General features: G+C 30.2%; 5 protein-coding genes across 14 annotated transcripts in view; 3 read left to right on the top strand and 2 right to left on the bottom strand.

The window, feature by feature from the left end:
- LOC139998219 (monocarboxylate transporter 9) overlaps nt 1-4,139 on the bottom strand; it is a 31,282-nt gene extending 27,143 nt beyond the window's left edge. Inside the window, exon 1 of the mRNA XM_072022607.1 lies at nt 3,584-4,139. The gene's annotated coding sequence lies outside the window, so the exon portion shown is untranslated. The remainder of the gene's footprint in view (nt 1-3,583) is intronic.
- A 779-nt stretch (nt 4,140-4,918) lies between these two features.
- On the top strand, nt 4,919-6,066 carry LOC139997989 (uncharacterized). 2 transcript variants are annotated; one of them, XM_072022167.1, is made up of 4 exons: nt 4,919-5,108; nt 5,194-5,264; nt 5,410-5,755; nt 5,831-6,066. In XM_072022167.1, the coding sequence occupies exons 1-4, from the start codon at nt 5,010-5,012 to the stop codon at nt 5,939-5,941; spliced, it is 627 nt and encodes a 208-aa protein (XP_071878268.1). In that variant the 5' UTR covers nt 4,919-5,009; the 3' UTR covers nt 5,942-6,066. The 2 variants fall into 2 exon arrangements, with proteins under 2 accessions (XP_071878268.1, XP_071878269.1); XM_072022168.1 differs by lacking the exon at nt 5,194-5,264 and having other exon boundaries at nt 4,919-5,089.
- Nucleotides 5,922-20,698, bottom strand: LOC139997987 (hydroxyacylglutathione hydrolase, mitochondrial). Of its 9 annotated transcripts, none has more exons than XM_072022155.1 (10): nt 20,275-20,698; nt 19,968-20,122; nt 19,678-19,799; nt 19,467-19,596; nt 18,933-19,307; nt 18,677-18,854; nt 7,163-7,278; nt 6,668-7,010; nt 6,496-6,599; nt 5,922-6,412 (listed from the first exon to the last, which is right to left on the bottom strand). In XM_072022155.1, the coding sequence occupies exons 2-10, from the start codon at nt 20,004-20,006 to the stop codon at nt 6,140-6,142; spliced, it is 1,680 nt and encodes a 559-aa protein (XP_071878256.1). In that variant the 5' UTR covers nt 20,007-20,122; nt 20,275-20,698; the 3' UTR covers nt 5,922-6,139. The 9 variants fall into 9 exon arrangements, with proteins under 9 accessions (XP_071878256.1, XP_071878257.1, XP_071878255.1 ...); XM_072022156.1 differs by having other exon boundaries at nt 19,512-19,596; nt 19,968-20,127; XM_072022154.1 differs by having other exon boundaries at nt 19,968-20,127.
- LOC139997986 (ATP-dependent DNA helicase Q1) lies at nt 8,256-10,617 on the top strand. Its single transcript, XM_072022153.1, has 2 exons — nt 8,256-8,372; nt 8,550-10,617. Exons 1-2 carry the CDS (start codon nt 8,285-8,287, stop codon nt 10,289-10,291), a joined length of 1,830 nt encoding a protein of 609 aa, XP_071878254.1. The 5' UTR covers nt 8,256-8,284; the 3' UTR covers nt 10,292-10,617.
- On the top strand, nt 10,711-16,523 carry Tbc1d16 (TBC1 domain family member 16). The gene is made up of 6 exons (XM_072022152.1): nt 10,711-11,350; nt 11,533-12,766; nt 12,845-13,184; nt 13,250-13,675; nt 13,800-14,093; nt 14,169-16,523. The coding sequence occupies exons 2-6, from the start codon at nt 11,899-11,901 to the stop codon at nt 14,551-14,553; spliced, it is 2,313 nt and encodes a 770-aa protein (XP_071878253.1). The 5' UTR covers nt 10,711-11,350; nt 11,533-11,898; the 3' UTR covers nt 14,554-16,523.
- Nucleotides 20,699-21,074: the final 376 nt, after the last annotated feature.

Consider the following 21,074-nt stretch of genomic DNA (forward strand, 5'->3'; position numbering starts at 1 on the left):
AACCTTTAAAACGACTCTTGCTCGTCGAGAAAGAGCACGAAGATCCCTCGAGAAGCCTGCATTGCGGATCTTTGCATCACACGGGACACGTTGTTACATCGCGAGTCTTCTTTGGTTAGGGAATAGGGAAATCTTCGGCTTGAGTAAGCGTTCGCTGAATTTGTTCAAACTTGTACAACTTCTACGATTATTTGCAAAAGGGTAATCCCTCGGGGTTAAGGTAAACTCCTATGCCAGGATGTTGTTCGATAACGAGGCAAATAATTGCTAGACTGCAGATTTTTAGACAAATTCATATTTTCGTGAATGTAACGAAGAAAACGGAAAATAAAGAAGGAATTAATTGATAAATATCACGATGCTGCATTGTTTACGTTGGATAGTTTTTACATAATTTACGTACGTTTACGCGTAATTTTGAACATTGTACGTATACATTCTGCAAATTTTTGTATCTTTGAATTTCACGTAGTTTAGTAATTATTAGACTGCCAATTTCTATACATTTATGCGAAGTTTAAAGATGCAAAAGCACTCAGAATGTGTATGACATATAAAAATATCTATATATAATATGTTCCATTTTTTTTTTTTTTTTTTTTTTTAGTTGTGTCCATAAAAATATAAATTTGCATAAATGTCCACAGTCTAATAATTACGATTAATATTTCTATACATGTGTAATAGGTCTTTTAGGAAATCTAGAAACTAATAATTGTTATAAACGGATTTGTTAGCCCTAGCAGAATGGTATATCACTAAAATGTAACGATACATTATTCAATGTAAAGGGTCATATAATAATAAACTTTGATCCATTTAGTTATTACTACTTGAATAATTTCTTTTAATCAATTTATTAAATTTTAATAATTCGTTCAATTTATACATATCGAAATGAGTTCGATAACCTACGACACAATAGTATCCAATATCATTTGAATACAAAATCAAAGGAATTTTTTTGTATCTTTTATTAAAATATTTCCTTTATAACTCGTTATTTATTTTATATGAGATTCATTATTAAAGATTATATTATTTCAAATATTTTACAAGAATATCTAAATAACAGAAACTACGTATATCTTTTCACAGAAATTTAACAACAAGATATAAACGTTCTTCAATATCTTCAAATTATTTTTTTCTTACTCTCTTTCGACTTCTTTCCTTTCCTTTCCATCTCTCTGAAAAAGCTTTAAATATCGCTTAAATTTCTTTTTCGACGAGAAAGAAGACGAGAACAGAAGCTCTGTCGTATACGTATAACCGTGAATCTAAAACAAAAGGCTAACGAGCATCGTTCGTCCCTTACTCGGGATTCATAAAGTAGACGCGTGTATTGTGTATCGTGTACATTTATTGCCGGAGAAGAGAAGGACATAAATTGAAAAACACGCTTCCTTCTACCTGCTTAATTATGTAAATGATCGCATTAAGAAAATTCTAACGACAGTTATACAAATAGTCGATATGGGAAACACGATCGTTATCTATTCGTGTCAAAACATATCGGAATATATTAAATTACGTAACTACGTTCCTTGCGAATCTGATTCAAGTAGCTAGTAAATAACAGACAAATTATCATTTATTATTTCATGTTATTCGTTCTCTTACAAACATTTTAATATAGGTTTCTTTTTTATCTAGAAGCTTCTTTTTTATTCGCCTTATTTATTAAGACCTTTTTAATTTAATTTCCCTTTAAACTTTTCGTATTATTTACAAATTTACGGTTAAAAGAAACGCGATTTTTTAATTCGAATAAATAAGTCGCGTGAGAAGGAAGCTTTTAAGTAAAAAGGCAAAGTAAATTAAAAAAGTTTGCGAACAATATTTTGAAAAATAATAATAAACAAAGTTGAGCAGACAGATTTTATTTTAATCGAGAATTTTTTAGGGAAACGACTCAAAGGATACTATAAGGTGATCAATTACGATGCAGAAACACGTGTTATCAGTTAATAGTATTCACACACGAACGAAGAATGCAAGGCTAAATCACGTAAATTGTTTATTGTCTATTCGCGAAAATATATTAATTCATTCGTATTTATTCCTATCAAATGCTAGATAACAAATGCATATAGAATTGTGGTTGTTATCTTAGATCCCTGTAATAATGATAAAGTATTTGGAAGTTCTTTTATACCGTTTTTTAATTGTACAACATTGTAACTATTTAAATTTTGTTTAGTGTTATAATACTTCGTTTGTGTGTTACAAACTTATATTGATTGACTTTTATCTCTGAAATTCCTATTGTTTTTTATACATTTAGCTTCTTTATTCTTCAAATAGGGAAAATATATTTTATATTTTATATTTTAATGCTTATATATATATATATATTACTTTTATAAAATTTATCTTTTACAAATTACAATTTTAATATATCCCTTGAACAATATAATCTTTTCGTTTACAATATAAGTTTAGTATCAAAGATAAAATATCGAAAAAAAGTCCTATTTCTGTATTACGATGTCGAATATTATTATATCAATGGTATTAAAATAACGAAAAAAACTCTCAAGTAATCCTTAAACCGGTAATGTAATGTAAACCGAAAATTACAATCTTGTAATGTGTCAATTTATCGGTATTCAACGTTGCTCGCTAAATTTCACATGATTCATATACGGTCAATTTTTATTGCATTGTTCTGATAATTTTTTATCGAATCATTTACAGATTTGCTTGTAAACTCATAATTGAAATTCATGCGCTTCATCGATGACTTCATCTTACGGTCATACCGAACTGGCGATACAAATATAACGCGTCTAAACTTAACAAGAACCCGTTAAATGTCATGAAGTAACCGCCACGGTAACATGACTATTTCCAGCAATAAAATTCTATTAACTATTTGAATTTCACATTACATGATAAAATATTCAATGACGCAATAGCGTTGTACTAAAAACGATGAATTATTACCCAAAATAAAGTAACATTCTCAAAAAACTAGCTTTTCATTTTCTCTTCAGATAGAAATTACTTTTGAAACATCGCCACATAACGTAATTGAACATTTTCTGTAAATAGAAACTAAATGCAAAGATATTTTATTGTAAACAAAGAAATATTTAATTTTATCTATCCTGAAGATAAAATGACTGAATTTGTAATAGGTACGTTGCTTCTAAAATTACATCACCATATAATATAATCGAACCTTTTCGATAAACAGAACTAAATGCAAAGACATTTTATTACAGGCAAAAAAACAAACTTAATCTCCTCTGCTCTGAAGGTAAGATGACGTTAAACATCTATAATAGGTACATTGCTTCTAAAATTACAAGAACGTTAACCTATTATATTTGACAGATATAATTAACCACAAACAGCGACAGTACAATAATTGTAAACAAAATAAGCATCAGCTGATCAGCTGATCGTGTTACCATAACCGCAATGGCTGCTATTGATCTCGCAGCAAGCTCTTTCGCACGCGCGTGCTGCGTTAAAACCCCTTCTACCGATTTCTACGCACGCGAGTAAATCTTGTCTAACGTCTTGTGCTCGGTGTCTGTTGACGAATAAAAATGTTTTCGGCATTAGTACTCACCAAAAGTCGACCTGGCGAACTGGAGCGAATGCTAAAAAACTGCTACACACTCCATAGTACGCGCGGGAAACAATAACTTAACGATTTAATTGACAAAAAAATAACTTATTATAACACACGAAAAATAAGTAAAGCACGCTCGAGAGAAATGTATCTGTATGAAGGCAGGTGTAATGACACGGCTACCGATGCAGAAAGGACACGCTGATTTGACACTGGAATATAAAATGCGAGATTTCGAGAAGCGAGCAAAGAAAGTATAACGCGATAGGGAGAACGATATGTGTTTTGACCGTGTCTCAAGTCCAGGGTGAATTGTGATTAGTTGCGCATGTGTATCGACGCAACCCTTCTTTCGCAACTTTCATTGGTCGTTTTAAGAGACAGGGACGACGCAGTCTATGGCGCAAAGTAGAGAAGGATCAAAAGAAATGCAAAATTCCATTACAATACCATTTTTTCCTTTTTCTTTTTTAATTCTTCGTTCCTAGGTTCTTTATTTTGAGTAATTTGAAATATTTTACTTGAATTTCCTTCTTTTTATGCTACAGACTTATTTGCAAAGCATAAATTGTATAATGATAATTGTATATTTCACAGTAATATCCAAAACAATAGAATTATTTTCTCATCTGCTCTAATTTTTGTCAGATGTTATTGCGGTTGATGTGATATATATATATATATATATATATATATATATATATATATATATATATATAAATAATTGTTTCCACTCGCACAAATGTGCAGAATATGCTTGAAAATAATGGACATTATGATTGTATATAAATCAACTATTTATCCTTATTCTTATAGAAGATTTTACCTTACGAGATTATCAACATAAAATACGTATTTTATGTTGAAATACGTATGGTAAACACGTAATAATACAAATGTATTATTAAATAATGTAATGAAATAAATTGCACGTACGTACATATAGTATGTGATCTCATTTTTATTATTATTCAAATATTATTTGTTATAATTAAATAGAAATTTTCTAACTCTTCAAAGTTAACTTTCTAAGAGTTTAATAACTTATGAATATTAGACAATTTTTTGTCATCATAAATATAGTATGTTAGAGTTTGTATCTGTATAGATTTCTAAGTTTTATAACTTTAAATTTGATTAACTTTAAATATTAATTAAACAATAAAGATTCATTAATTTTACTAAATTAATAAAGAGATTTACAGTTTTTAGAGACGAATAATGTAATTAATATATTTTTCATTTATAAATATGTATGTACGAGATGATAAAGTTATTAACTTATTGATAAGAAATATTTATACTAGCGGCACCTATCATATTACCGCTGTATTATGGTAAATAAATGTGCTGAACCTGTCGACATGATATAAAAACAATGTGAAAAAATACTGATTTTATTTAATTAAAACAGGCGATTAAAATGTCAGACGAATCAGAATATGATGTAGAACCAGAGGAATTTGATATTTATAAACGAAAGTACCAATTCCTACTAGATAGGTGTGAAGTTTTACAACAGGTTTATGTTTGATTTTGGTATTCTGTATTTTACTCAGTGATTTATTTGTATGCAGGAAATAAAACTATTCATTTTTTAATTATAGGAGAATGAGAGATTAGTTTATCGTATCCAACGTGTTAGAAAACTTCTCAAACGTACAAGAAAGGAAAAAAAGTTAGTTTAATTTCTAGGTTATATATCGAATACTACAAATATATTTATTATTTATTTTTAAAATAATAATAAGTAATATACCTGTTTTGTATCTCATTATATACCTCTAGCATGATTTGTTAAAATATTTTTTTTTTTATTTTAGATTTTTAATTGATCGTTTGGATCAACATGGTGACCGTTGGCGAGAAGCACCTATGGGAGTGCTTGAAGAAAACAATGTATTTCAAGTAACACCTAAGCCAGAAAAAGGCCCAAAAGCCACTGCTCATAATTCTAAAGAAGAGAAAACTAAAAAAGGAACAAAACGAAAAGGTGCAAAAACAGATCCCAATGCTCCAAAAAGACCAGCAAACCCATTCTTTCAGTTCTGCCAAGAACAAAGACCCCGTGTTATGGAACGCTTAGCCGGAGAACCAGAACCAAGCAAACAAGAGCTTACCAGACAACTTGCAACTACTTGGAAATCTCTCAGTTCAGAAGATAAAAAGGTTTGTACTAACAAAAAACTTGTGTGCATCTTTCTAATATTTGAATTAAGATATTTATCGTACATGTTTTTTTAGGTATATTACGACATGTATGAACGATCCAAAGAAAAATACGTTGCTGAAATGCAAATTTATAACAAAAAATCGGAAGACACGCCAAATCATATGTCTTTAAATATAACATAGTATTTGTGTATTTAAGATAATCATATTTATAAGTATGTAATTTATAATCATATATTTGCATATATGCCAATATTTATGTATAGAAAGTCAAAACAAAATTTTATAAATAAAATGAAGAAAAATTATTTAGGAAGAACATTGTACATTGATTAAAAAAGGCATGTAACTATCACTGATCTCTTTGTAACAATGATAAATTTATGCCTTAAAATTATCCTTCTCCCTTCTAAGGAATGCCATAGTTTGTATTGGATCTTTTTGTTCAGTGTGGTCCATAACAGATTGTTCGTGAACTCGCATAAATGGGTTTGTGAATTTCTCTTCCTGAATAGTGCTTGGCACAGTAGGATTATTCTTTTCACGTTGTATACGAACCCATTCTATCTTTTGGCGAATTGCTTCATTTTCTGGCTCCACATGTTTTCCAAATTTTAAATTATTTCCTGTGTACTCATGGCCACAATATACTTTCTATAAAATATCCAAAATATATCCTTCTTACTTTAGTCGATGATTATTTCATAATGGAAATCTAAATGTAATTATATACTTACAGTTTCATTAGGTAACGATCCCAAAATTTCTATAAGTGCTTTGTACATTTGTTCTGCAGTACCTTCGAAGAATCTACCACAGCCACCAGCAAAAAGTGTATCACCTGCAGATTAATATTTATTATCTTTTGATTAACTTACAAACAACTAAATACGTAATTTATATTTGTACCTGTAAATACTGCTGGTGATTCTTGATCTCCTGTAATGTAATAACAGATATGTCCACTAGTGTGACAAGGTGTTGCTAGGCATCGAACTTGTAATTTTCCAATGTTGAAAGTATCATTGTGTTTTACTTTACATGTTAGTGCCTCTATTCTATCATCTCCACCATATACCTGAAGGTTATTAAATTTTTTACACAAATTTGCATTTCCTCCAGCATGATCCCAGTGGTGATGAGTGGTTAAAACTTTTGTTAAACACACGTTATTTTGTTGTACTGCACAAGCAACACTGTCGGGATCAACAGGATCAACGATTGCAGCTTCCTGTGATACTTCATCGATAATCTTATAAAATTACAAAACTTAATGTTAAATAAATTTCATAATAAATTATCATCAGCATCATTATTATGAAATTATAATAATTTGTAATTTTAAATAGAAATAACAAGTAAAAATTTAATAATCAAAGGAAGAAAAAGTAAAAAAATACCCACTAGATACATGTAATTATCTTGGAGTGCAGGTAATATTTGAACCTTCATGTTGTCTTGATTTATTATTATAGAATTACAATGTCTTGCATAAAAACCATTGGTTGAAATACTTTTGGCTAAAAAAAAAAAAAATGAAAGCGCTTGTATTTAGTATTGAAATTCAATGTATACAATAAAATATATGTGCACTCTATTGAGACTGTAGTCTGTTATCATATAAAAGTAAAAATATCATTTTCTTTCTTATCTTTTTCACATGTGCAATATCATTGATATATACCTTGGATCAAACAAAAATCTGCAAAATCTATATTTAGACCTCTGAATTAAATTGCTATACAACTTAATGTCTAAAATTTAATAGCATATGTAGAATAATATTTGTATAAATATATATATTGTAAAATTATATTTGTAAAACAGTTGTATATTAAAGTGAACAGTAATTTTAATATTTGAACATTATATGTATTCAAATACTTACAAATATGGAAAGTTATTTATCTTTAATTACTTTATGATTATATCTTGGATAAAAAACTTTCATATTAAATAAAAACCTAATTTTATATTAAAACACAATATTTATAAAAGTGGAATTTTCCTAAAGTAAAAATATCGATAAAAATCGTAGAAATTCTAAAATCTGAAGTATAAAAATAGTAAAATAAAGATATCTACAAGTTTCTTTGAAAATATAATAAGAAAAAGGAATACCCCTAAAATACAAAGATGTTAATGTGTTTTCGAGCCAAGAGGGACAAGCACGATACATTGCATTAAACATGGTTTATTATATTTAATATCGAGACTAAATCACGTTTTTTTGTGCAATAGATTACTTAATATCAGACACTAACAATATGTGCGACGTTACTTGCCTGATCCCTACGTAGTACTACTAAAAAACAACTGGACTCAGCTGATCGGTACGATGTAATTCTGGTATAAACTGTTACGTTAGGTTACATACAGCGTTGTATGAACCATCGTCGACACATGAATGTGCACATTTTATATTATAGCATTATTTAACTAAACAGCACTTGTTATTTACTAGTAAAATACAAAGCAATCTTTTTTGCTATTGTCATATGTAAATATCTTCTTAATTTATTTACAATGTCTGCGAGCAGTTCGAAAGAAATAACTATAGACAATGAAAATCAAGATCAAAAAGAAATAATAACTATAGATGGTGAAGATCAAGGTCTGTTATTGTTTTATGATATTAAAGATAATATTTTTTCAGAAATAAATAAATTCAGAGTGTTACGCTTTATGATTGTTATCATTATTATTCATATCAATGTATTTATATATGGTTCTTTGTTATGTTCACATTTTACGTTTTTAAGATTATTTGTCATAATTATTCTTTTTTTAGACAATGAAGAAGATGAAATTACAGCTATTGACTTTGAATTGAAACAGATCGAATATGAAATGCAAAAGCTTGAAGATCGTAAACAGATTTTAACTCAACGTAAGGAAAAGCTAAAGGATGACGCACTTTTGAAAAGAAGTCTCTCTGTATCGAAGAAGGATTGGACAAAAGAAGATTTTACTTGGTCCAAAGATCTGAGAAAAGCTTTAAAGGATGTTTTTAAAATAGATAAATTAAGAGAATTACAACTACCAACTATGAATGCAATTATGTCGAATGTAGATGTTATTTTAATTATGCCCACAGGTGGTGGTAAAAGTTTGTGTTATCAATTACCTGCTGTTATTAGTAAAGGTATTACAATAGTAGTATCACCATTAATATCGCTCATGGAAGATCAGTTACATGGATTACAAAAACATAATGTAAAAGCTAGAATGTTAAGTGCCAAAGGTAGTAAAGAAAATGTAAAAGTTATAATGAATGCACTGGTGGATAAGAAATCTGATCTTAAATTAATTTATGTTACACCAGAGTACATGGCAAAATCGAATCGCTTTATGAACAAATTGCAAAAAGCCTTTGAAATGAAACGTTTAGATTGTTTTGCAATAGATGAAGTGCATTGTTGCAGTCAGTGGGGTCATGATTTTAGGCCTGATTATAAATTTTTAGGAATCCTAAAGTCTATGTTTCCAGGTGTGCCAGTCTTAGGTCTAACAGCCACTGCACCAGCTAAAATTATTGTGGATATTCAGAAGATGTTAGATATTCAAGGTTGTCTAGTTTTAAGAGCTACTTTTAATAGACCAAATCTATTTTACGAGGTTCGACGAAAACCAACAGATAAAGACACATGCTTAGCTATGATAGAAAATTTATTAAAAAATAGATTTAAGGATAAATCTGGCATAATTTATACAACTACTATCAAAGATGCAGAACAATTGACAACTGATTTAAGAGCATTGGGCTTGAAAGTTGGATGTTATCATGCGATGTTAGAGGCAGACTATAGATCAGAAGTATATTCTAAATGGATATCAGGAAAATACCAAGCTGTAGTTGCCACTATCGCTTTTGGATTAGGTATAGATAAACCAGATGTAAGATTTGTTATTCATCACTGCATTTCAAAATCAATGGAGAACTTTTATCAAGAAAGTGGACGTGCGGGTAGAGATGGAAAAAAGGCTGTGTCCATAGTATTATATAGATTACTAGATGTATTTAAATTAAGCACAATGGTATTTCAAGATAAAGTTGGTTTACAAAATTTATACAAAATGCTAGAATATTGTTTAGATCAAACATCATGTAGACGTAGTTTGATCGCAGTACACTTTGAAGAATCTTGGACTAGAAGTGATTGTGCAGAAATGTGTGATCATTGTCGGAAACCTAAAGAGAGTAAACAAGTGAATATAGCTCCTTATTGTAGACATTTATATCAATTCATGACAAGAGCGGTACAAAATGAAACCAGATTGACTGCCTTAAAGCTTATAGATGCCTGGTATGGTAAAGGTGCCACAACATTAAGAGTATCTTCTGTACCAATACCGAAATTCACAAGAGAATCAGGAGAAGCTATAATAGGACATTTACTTGGAAACGGTTATTTACAAGAAGATTTTCATTTCTCTGCGTATTCTACAATTTCCTATTTAAAACGTGGACCCAAAGCAGCATTAGCACTGGATGATACTCACGAAATACTTTTTAATTATGAATTGCACTAATCTATATAAATATATTATGATCTGTGATATAGTAATAAGTTTTTCATTATCAAAAAGACACATGCCATTAAGTAAACGGAACACCATTTGTAACTTTTAAATGTTCCTAATCATCAACAATATATTTTATGTATATCATTGTCAATGATATTTTATATAGTACTTATGATATCTTGAGTTCAAAATAGTTTGTAAAATAATAATCGTACTCTACATGTATGTTGTACATTTCATACATTTTTATATTCAATAACAAAAGGTTTTTTTATCAGTATTCATAGAAAAGAAAGTTCTTAGAAAATAATAAAAACGATTTTTGATATAAATATATTATTTCATTTCTAAATAGTTTTAGGTAATTTAAGACATATTTTTTTACGAAATTATTTGGCTCACATTTTAAATATACTTGAAATAATCGTTAGTAAATTGGAAACGAAGGTCGCTCATAAAAATATTTTTTAAATGAAGTTACAAGTACAAAACACGAGTTGTTTTTACGAAATCGGGAGCAAATAATTCAAACTTAACACAAGGAGAAAAATCAATAAAAACCATATGTACAACGCTAGACAACGTTATGTCGGTAGCTCGGATAGTAAGCCAACCACCAGGTTCACGATCAGATGGAAATATTGATCCTGGATAAGGGGCATCTGTATTCTGTCTGTTGGCAAACACGTTTTACTAAAGTACTAAGCAGCGGGCTGATATTAGATTTGTAATTCATTCATCGTTAGAAATCCAACAATGAAATAAATAAGGAACGCCGCGTAACAGTGATCTATTACGAGTGATCGTAACGGGCGCTCCGCATTTGAGAAGATACTTGGGGTTTTCATTCAAAGTTCGATTATATACGTCTACAACGAACAGTGACGTGCCGATGATACATCTTTCATTCATGAATCCATTCAAGTGAAAGTTAAGTCGATTAACTTTTTTTCAAGAATTTTAAACGAAGGAATGTTAAAAAATGGAATCTTGACGATCTCTGATATTTTGACAAAGAATTTTAACAACGTATTATCTTCGTAGTACGAGGATAATAAAGAACAGGTAAAGACGAGAGACTTAAGTGATTGAGATGCATGCTTCTCCATATGTGTGCACATTTTATCGGTTCTATGTATATATCAAAGCTAATTGGTGTGATAACATGCATGCATGCTTAAATAAACCTACGACTACAGGAAACATTACAGAAAAAGAAATCAGTTCATTATAGCATTTCGATGCAGGTCTATTCGCGCGCTTCTGCGCGACGAAGTTTCACCACTGCAGTTCTGATGCTCTCTAGAAACACCAAGTATTCCATAGATATTGTCTAAGAGTCGTCAGAAAAAAGAAATAGTGAAACTGGAACTGTTAACTAAATACTGTGTTCTCCAGTGTCAAGGGTCAGATTGTATTCGTACGGATTCGTTATAATTGCACATAATACTTCGTAATTACTTTAACGATCGTCATTCGGGTATCGTTATAACCCCGCGACGATTTAATATTATCTAAAGGCAAATTTAATCGCACAAACGCAAAAATCCTCGCACCGCGCTCTAATAAAATTTACTAGATGACTTATATGCACCGATCTGCCTTAAAGGAAGATGCCTCTGCCAAATATTCTGAAAAAGGCAAGCAGTTATATTTTAGGCGATTGTAATCAGGACAATCGTCGTACTATGTACCAGGATGGTGAAGCATTATTTTGCAAGAATAACGTATGCGTTCATCCACCAACTTTAATGAGACAGAATTCCGATGTGGTACATCATCCCGGTTATATGGCCATAACCTGTAGGTTTAATAAAAATTCTAATGTACCAACTTTACATCTCAGTTGGATCCCGAATAGCACACTCCGTAAACATCCGACTACGTTAGAGAATTTAAGCGCGAAGAAGCCGGACTGCGCTACTCATCGAGACACCGACATAAGCTCTCACCATTCCCAAATATCAGAGGAAAGTTGTGACTTAAAATGTGAATACGAAAATGCTGAAAAGGTTGACGTCTGTTTAGAAGTAAAGGAACCTATTAATTGCGGAGATTGTGAACGCGTTTGTTCTGGTGGTTTCCCACGAAGTGCACGTCTCGAAGGTGACGATACGAAAAACGATGACGGAGAAAGCATATGTAATCATCAAACTTTGCTTACGTCAGAAGTTAAAGAGACTCCAAATGTCAATATCAATCGGGAAACAAACTATCATCGGTCTGACAGTTTATCGTCTACTATACATGAAGAAAGTGATCACAGCATCGGTTTGAATCAGTTGCATTCTCAATCTCTGAATTTGAAACATGACGAGAATCAGCAGTGCAAAGATAAAAAAGTTTCTGAATCGCATGAAAATGATAGAATAAGTATCGACGAAGAAATGAGATATCCTTATTGTGATGATACTAGCCTGAAAAGCCGTAGCATGTCATTAACCTCTACATGTAGCTTATCGGTCGGTGTATCTTCAGAAGGTACTTAGTTTATTAGTTTAATTATTTTTTTTATTAAACTATAATTGTTGTTAACGTGTAAAATTTGTTTCTTCGTAGCTGAAGAAATCCCATCATGGATGAGATCACCTGAACTTCTAGCTTTACAGCATAACCTCACATTTCCTGAAAGTGCAACAGCTTCACCAGTGACATTACGTAGAGCACATAGATGTAGAAGGTTTTCAGTGGATCTCAGCGAAATGAGATCCCTAAGATTGTTTTTTGCTGATCCGGCTTGTACTTCTGGTCAATTAGTAGTTGCAAGTAGAGAGAGCCAATATAAGATTCTACATTTCCATCATGGTGGGTTAGACAGACTGGCAGCTACTTTACATCAATGGCACCAATTGCTTTATCCGCGCTTAGATACAGACGCTGAGGAGACACTTCCATATAGGTAGAATCTAATTAATGAAAACAATTATTGTTTTACTAAATACTCACTATTTTTCTATAATTCAGGCATTTCATGGTATGTCGGCCAGAGGTAAGTCGTGATGAACTACACCCAGAAGAGGGACAAGTACCAATGATTACATCGCTAGCTTGGAAGGATTTATTAAATGAGAGAGGTCAGGTAGAGGATGATCTTGCCCTTCGTAAAGGAATATTTTTTGGTGGACTAGAACCTGCATTAAGGAAAATTGTGTGGCCCTTCCTTCTTCATTGTTATTCATATCAAAGTACCTATGAAGATAGAGAACATATTGATGCCATTCGTAGACAGGAGTATGAGGAAATACAAAAACGTAGACTGAGTATGGGCCCAGAACAAGCAGACCATTTCTGGAGAAATGTGGTGTGTATTGTAGAAAAAGATGTTGTTCGTACTGACAGAGGAAATCCTTATTATGCTGGAGAGGATAATCCAAACATTGAAATAATGAAGTATGTTTTTATAACAATAATCATTTAATTTTTCAATTTATATTTTATATATATTTTATACTTTTATGATCATTTTCAAATATATATTGTTATTATTAACACTATCATATTTTACTTTTTGCAGAAATATTCTGTTAAATTATGCAGTTTATAATGCCCGATTAGGATATACTCAAGGTATGTCTGATTTATTGGCTCCTTTATTAGCTGAACTTAATTCCGAAATCGAAGCATTTTGGTGCTTTGCTGGCTTAATGCAAAGATCTGTGGCTGTGTGTACACCTACTGATGTAGATATGGACAGAAATTTATGTTACTTAAGGGAATTAGTTAGAATAATGGTACCAGACTTTTATGCACATCTACAAAAACATACGGATGCCCTGGAACTTCTATTTTGTCATAGATGGATACTCTTGTAAATACAAATTTTATAATTATAAAAAATTTATAATTGTATGCAGAGTTATTTCTAATAATATATATTTTACAGATGTTTAAAACGTGAATTTCCTACCGAAGTAGCGTTAATAATGTGGGAAGCTTGTTGGGTAAATTATCTAACCGACCATTTTCATCTATTTCTTTGTCTTGCTATAATGTGTGTTTATGCAGATGATGTAATAGCTCAAGACCTGAGAACAGATGAGATGCTATTGCATTTTAGTTCTTTAGCTATGTATATGGATGGAAATCTCATATTAAGAAAGGCAAGAGGCCTACTTCATCATTTTCGTCAACTTGTACGTTTACCATGCACATTAGCAGGGCTTTGCCGACAATGCGGCCCCGGAATGTGGGATAGCACACATGATCCCGTTATAGAATGTATAGATCATAATGATGCACCCTGTCCATACTTGAATAATTATGAATAACGACCTAACTTAATGAAAGTGAGAAAACTATCCTATTGTTAAAGCTTTCAAATTATTCTTACGTTAACTAATCAAATTAAATGCTGCTCTTATATAACATAAATAAGTTATATAAATCGCAGTTGATTAAATGTTGTAAGTAATAACAGATGTTAATGAAAGTATAATATTTGACTCACTGTTTGTACGATTACGTAATATCATGAACGAAAGGACATATATTTATATTATCACGAATCTTATTTGCGTAACTTCTTAACTTATAAATGCTAATTCAAAAATACGTGGCAAATTAAATTTGGTAATCAATAAGAAACCAAAGACATATCTTAAAATTTAACATTCAACTGATTCCAATTTAAAGAAATTACAAAAGGTTTTAATGATGATGTATCTACAACTTCTGTAAAACAAAAAATATTCTGTACTAAATAATTAGGTAGGATTTCAACGATTATGACGAGTTTTAACCGAAAACCTGTAGTACAATTAAAGACTGATGACCAAAGAAGAATGGAGTAGTATAAGCATTTTGGCTTTGAAACCTCCAGACAAAAAAGAAGCTTTTTCACTGCACAAACATTATGCTATTTATTTAACACGATTGAAAATGTGCCATCGTTCAGCTTTCAAATACAAATTTCACGAGTTGTGATCTAAAAATAAAAATCGTATCCGATATCAACAAAAAGAAAATCAAACGTAATTCGATGTAAGTATCGCGTAAAAATTTATTTATTCTTGTGGTCAATTAATGATACACGTGTTCACTTTGGGGTATTCATTTATGCGATATTTTTAGTATCTTTCTATAAAACAAATTTCGATTTATTGTATATTCATTATAAATAATCTATTATCTTTTAATATATAGTACCTTGAAGTTTTTTACATTCAACATTTTATAGTAAGCCTGTAACGATGATTTATACATAGATGATATGTATAAATGTCTTTTACTCACCGATTTTTTTTTCCTTATTCTGGTAACCCAAAGTGTTTTTGCTAGTCTATTTGCTCACAAAAGTATAAAATCGAAGAAATAATTCGTTCTATATTTCAAATTCTTTGATCTTTTTTTGTATAAAATAAATATTCTCCATTGAATAAATGTATACAGAGACAATGATTTGTATGATATCTGACAACTTAAGGAAACAAACTTTAATAATGATAATCGACAGAGTTGTAAAGATTTCATGCAAATAAAATAATGCTTTTACTGTGCCACCTTATGTTGTTACACTATTACAGAGAAATCTATTCGTGTTAAAATTTCTTCTGCTAAGTATAATATATAAGTAATATATGAATAAATAGAAATATGTATATACAGAATATATTAAAATATAATAGAATATATTATATGTATGTACAGATTATATATATAGATATACATATGTAATGAATATATTCACGAATAACATTAATTAGTCTATTTGCTATTCGTGAATAACGAATAAATCGAATTTATTCGTGACCTCTTTCTTCGTTAGTCAAAATATACTTTCGCCGAACTGATTGCTGTAACTTTGCTGTTACCTTCGCCCGGCACTTCTTTAAACATTTTAGCGAAAAACTTTTTCTATAATACATGATTAATGCCGTTTGAATATTAAAATGTTCAAAATTAATTAAAAAACGTGTAAACAAGAAATTCACCTTATGAAAATTAGTATTGCTTCGGCAGAGATAGTAACATCGAATAACTCAGTGAAATCAATGATATCAAATTTACTTTATTTATAGTTTTAGTAATATTAGTCATTAGTATTAAAGGATGATTTTAAATATGCCCTTTTATTTTCTTTTAAATTAAAAATATATGTAATATAATAGATTAATTATCTATATATCGTATACTATAAAAGTATACAATTTTGTAATGAATCTCTTTAATTGCGATTTAATCTTAGTCAGAAAATGCTTAAAATTTGTTACAAATATAAGTATTGTGTGAAAATTGTAAATACTTCTTGGTATTGATATTTTTTCGATGGTAAACATCGCGTCCTTACCTTTGCTGCCAATGAAAAATTTTGAACGTTCCAAATTTGAATGTGAATTTGGAGGCATCCCTAACCCATCCAACGTATAAAAAAACGTAGTTAGCCTTCGTATATCTTCTATGCGCCCACCCGCTAATGATATTAAATCATGCCTTCTTTGATTGGCTTGAACCTTTGTTTGAAACAATTTTTGCATGAAGTCATGAAGTAAGGTTTTCACTCTATATGTATAAAAGTAAATCAATGTAAATTTATATAATCAGTTCTTTATTTTTCTGTTTATTTTTAGAAAATATATGTGTACACATTTTATATATTTACATACTATATTTGTATAAGTACACGGTATGAGAGGCATATTGCAAATACTTTGTTGGCAATTATACACCATATACATATAAAAATATGTTCTGTGATATACAAATCAAATTTATACAATCCACAACAGTCATTTAATCTGCCTAATATTTTCTATGCACATAAAAAATAAAGTATGCTAGAAAATGTTTAAAATAAATTCTTTTTTGATGTATCATACAGGCCTTCAATAATTTTGGACATACATTTGTTTATTGTACAAGTCTACAGATTAAAATATACCTTCATACCGTTGAAATAGTGGACAAAATATTATTAGTTGGCCACCAAATATCACTTAGTTGAAAGACATTTATGTACAGTAAAAACTGTATTAAGAGTGGCATATTCTCTATTGAATAAAAATATACAAAAGATATTATATAAAAGTTTACAACATAAATTAAATGTATTCATTCGGCTTGTACGAGATTAATCCTGACTTGTGCCAGTGTATTGTCAGTTTATTATGACACATTGTGTCATAATGTATTCTTATTATCATAATTAGTGTTATTATCACTATTAATACCATATTTTCTCTTATATGATGGAGAAGATAATATTCTAATAATGATGCCAAAGTGTGAAAAGTTGAATGAAGGTATCTTATTATCAAGAACAATTGCTCAGTTGTTCTACCTTCTACAATTATTCTATAACACATTTTAAATAATAAATATTTACTAATATTTTAAAGGTACTTTTTTTTCACTGGTAACTTATTATTTGAATTACTGTTAAAAGTTTCATCTACTTTAAGAATGATTTTAACGTAAACATTAAAATTACTAGTATCACAATTTTCCTTTTACACGTAGTAAATAACCAATTTCAAATCCAATGATATTACTTTAGATATGCTCTAGATTTCGCAGATCTAAAAGACAAAACAATTCAAGTATGCACCATTATGTAACTCCTCCTGCTTTTTTAAATCCTCGATTTAGTATTTCATAAGATTTCTATCCTAAAGGTATGCTTATAGAATAGAAATGAATTTGTATAAAATTGACGGATACTAAAATCATGCAAGCAATGGCCCAAATTATAACAAAAATTAGCCAACAATTACTAGAAAATGGGCTTGCAAATTTATTGACGACACCAAGACCTATAAGTCTATTTGTCTTTTGTCTGGCATAATATACCAAAAACGTTGGAATCAAATATTGAATTCCTGCTCCAGCATATGATCCCGTAATTCCCACTAATATCGATAAATCTTTGATACTCATAGCAATCATATACGGAGGCAGTATTGCTAATATTGGGAAGACAAATTTACGAAGACACAAATGAGACGTATCATCGCTGAGGAACAATGATTGTAGATTATTCCTAAGGGTGATGGCTATGATAGGAAAGCTTGTACTTAAAGTAAATACTGGAAAAAGCGACAAAAAATATTCTATAAGAATAATAAAAATATTGTTACTTTTGGAACAATCTCCAGATCCGCGGGGGCTAAAATCTAAAGTGTAAAGATCGTCCAAATGTTCGAAAGCGAATGCTCCAGTTAGTGCCAGTAAGAGATAAAAAGATGCTATTAATAAATAGTCCAATGCCAAAGATCGAGTCAAGGTAGACTTATTTGCGATTGGAGCGATCAATGCAGGTAAAGAATGATGACACATAAATGAATAAATGCAAGCACCAAATAAACTAGGTATACCTGAAATACGCATATGCAACAAATTTATTTAGTTAAATACTAAAAATACATATATATATTATAGTTATGTGGATAAACTTACCCATGATATTTGCAGCTGGAGGATTTCCTTGCGCACCATGAATGATTAAATTTTTTAAAGCATATACAATCATGATAGTGAATGCAAGCCATCGCATTCCTGAAGTTAAGAGTTGAAGATATTTAGTCTTTTGAATATTAAAGAATACGAAAGGACCCAGCAATAATATAAATGTAGTCTGAAAATGATACTTATTATCACTGTATGAGAAAACATAATTGTTGAAGTATATATGAGTAACTCTGTTTATACATACAAGGAACATTCCATACGCATCTGATCGATTCAGAGCAAATTCTTTCCAACATAGTTCAGTATCTGGTATTGTAGAATTGCATGTAAAATTTGCCGGTTGATAAGTACAAACAACGTCAGCTAAGGTTTTTGCAACAGCTGCTCCGTATATACTTAAATCTCCATAAAGATATATAGCAAAACATAAATAGAATAATGTTGTACCAAATTTATTAAAAAAAATTGATGCCATTTGCCCCATTTCTATTTTATCACGTATTACATAATATCGATATGTCATGTCTGTACGATCAGGACTACTTGAAAATGGTGTAACAAGAGGTGTATCTTCAGAATCTGAATTCGAAGGACCGGATTCACCTAATGTTTGAAGTACCTACAATTAAAACATAACATAAAATAGAACATATTTTAAGTTAAAATGATCTCGAATGGCTAACAGAGCAGGATATACAGCCTACTTTATATAAAAGATATAATGCTACTGAAATGAAAAATCATCATAGACAGCACGACATAGAAAAAGTCTAAAAACCTCAGACTCTGACTCGTTGATAGATGAATCTTGAGAAAGACATACACGTTTTCGATGTTGAATGTGTCGCCATGCTACTATAGCATTGGCAGATGCCATTACCTCGATCACAAATGTAACAGTGATAAAACTGTAAAAACAAAACAATATACATATACATAATTAAGTCTTGAAACTGATTAATCAAAGTATACAGATTTCATAGATATACCTTATAAATGCTAGTATTAAAATAACACTTAATCCAAGAGCCCATCCTGCCTGACTAAAAACCGCGGGTAATGTTAAAGCTCCTGTTCCCACAATTAAGTTAAAAACGTATATAAGACCAACCTGAAATGCACATTAATAATAAAACTTCATATATATAGAAAACAAAAGTCTTAAAATAGCAACAAGTCATTCATTCGATAACCGAGAATGGTTTTGTTTACGGTCAAAGGTTATGTGATATCAGAATATGTCAAAATTATAAAATCTATAACACGATTATAAACTTACCCATGTCGAATATTGATCACTTGAATTTTGCTCGGGCATTTTGATTGATGTTATAGATTAAAATGAAACAGTTTGCTCGAGCTTACAGGTACCACTGCCATGTATCATTGACCTAACTATCGCTTTGTACTTTTCCAGTGATGATTTGAGAGCAACTGTGCTAAGAACGTACAAAACCTCAGCACAAAGTCTCTTTATTTTTCTCCTCCTTAATCTACCATATACTCTAGTTATCTTATTATTTAAATATAATCTTATTATAAATTTTACTTATTTGTTATTAAAGATTTTAGAATTAAATATTTACCGTGCAAAATATGCGACAATTAAAATTTAAATTTAAATTCATATCAAATATATGTATCCTTCCTTCCATTTGATAGTATACGCCGCAGCTGATTTTATGAGTCGAGTGCATTGTGCTGCCATCTAATTGCAATTTAAATATGATAACTAACAAAGACAATGTAAATATTGCTGCTATCACTGCTACACATTAAAATTGTATGCGCTTATTATTATCATCATATATGTATGCATTATATCGAAATACTTTGCAGTACCTATGTTACGACACTGTTATTTAAGTTAAAATTTTTGTCGTTTTGTTCAGTGAATAGAAAACTATCACAATTCGATGATGTAGCGAGTTTATTAAAAATTGATACACAATTACGAGAAGTTATTTAAAAAGAACTTACTTTACAAATAAAATCATTTCTTCATTAGTTGAAGGTTGAGTCGAATATTTCATAAAGCAGTATTATTAAATATATAAATACGATATACTGGTAAAATGCCTCTATTACGAAATTTTAAATAAAATTTGACGACTCGAATAATGGCATTTTTATAAAAAGAACAGATACCACTTCATTAAAAATAATTTTTATTCGACCGAAAATATAAACCTAATTCTTAGTGTAATATAAACTTTTTACCACAAATCTTACGTTACAATAATGAATAACGCCAAACGGTACAAAAGCTACGTTATATATAAAACTACATGAATTCATGTTAAATGAAATAAGTGATTAATTTCTTTTTTTTTTCTTTCTAGCTCAGATTAACTACGATGTACTGGATTGGAGATCAAGGACACAA

This window comes from Bombus fervidus, chromosome 2 (genome assembly GCF_041682495.2).
Source record: "Bombus fervidus isolate BK054 chromosome 2, iyBomFerv1, whole genome shotgun sequence".
Taxonomy (NCBI): domain Eukaryota; kingdom Metazoa; phylum Arthropoda; class Insecta; order Hymenoptera; family Apidae; genus Bombus; species Bombus fervidus.

Bases quoted from the DNA above. Each gene is read 5' to 3' on its own strand.
- LOC139997989 (XM_072022167.1), top strand. From the start codon at position 5,010: ATGTCAGACGAATCAGAATATGATGTAGAACCAGAGGAATTTGATATT. The intron at 5,109-5,193 runs GTTTATGTTTGA...TTTTAATTATAG, and splicing joins GGTGTGAAGTTTTACAACAG to GAGAATGAGAGATTAGTTTA. The intron at 5,265-5,409 runs GTTAGTTTAATT...TTTTTATTTTAG, and splicing joins CGTACAAGAAAGGAAAAAAA to ATTTTTAATTGATCGTTTGG.
- LOC139997986 (XM_072022153.1), top strand. From the start codon at position 8,285: ATGTCTGCGAGCAGTTCGAAAGAAATAACTATAGACAATGAAAATCAA. The intron at 8,373-8,549 runs GTCTGTTATTGT...TTCTTTTTTTAG, and splicing joins TATAGATGGTGAAGATCAAG to ACAATGAAGAAGATGAAATT.
- Tbc1d16 (XM_072022152.1), top strand. From the start codon at position 11,899: ATGCCTCTGCCAAATATTCTGAAAAAGGCAAGCAGTTATATTTTAGGC. The intron at 13,185-13,249 runs GTAGAATCTAAT...TCTATAATTCAG, and splicing joins GAGGAGACACTTCCATATAG to GCATTTCATGGTATGTCGGC. The intron at 13,676-13,799 runs GTATGTTTTTAT...TACTTTTTGCAG, and splicing joins CCAAACATTGAAATAATGAA to AAATATTCTGTTAAATTATG.
- LOC139997987 (XM_072022155.1), bottom strand. From the start codon at position 20,006: ATGCCCGAGCAAAATTCAAGTGATCAATATTCGACATGG. The intron at 19,597-19,677 runs GTATATCTATGA...TTGTTTTTACAG, and splicing joins TTAATACTAGCATTTATAAG to TTTTATCACTGTTACATTTG. The intron at 6,413-6,495 runs GTAAGTATATAA...GATATTTTATAG, and splicing joins GATCGTTACCTAATGAAACT to AAAGTATATTGTGGCCATGA.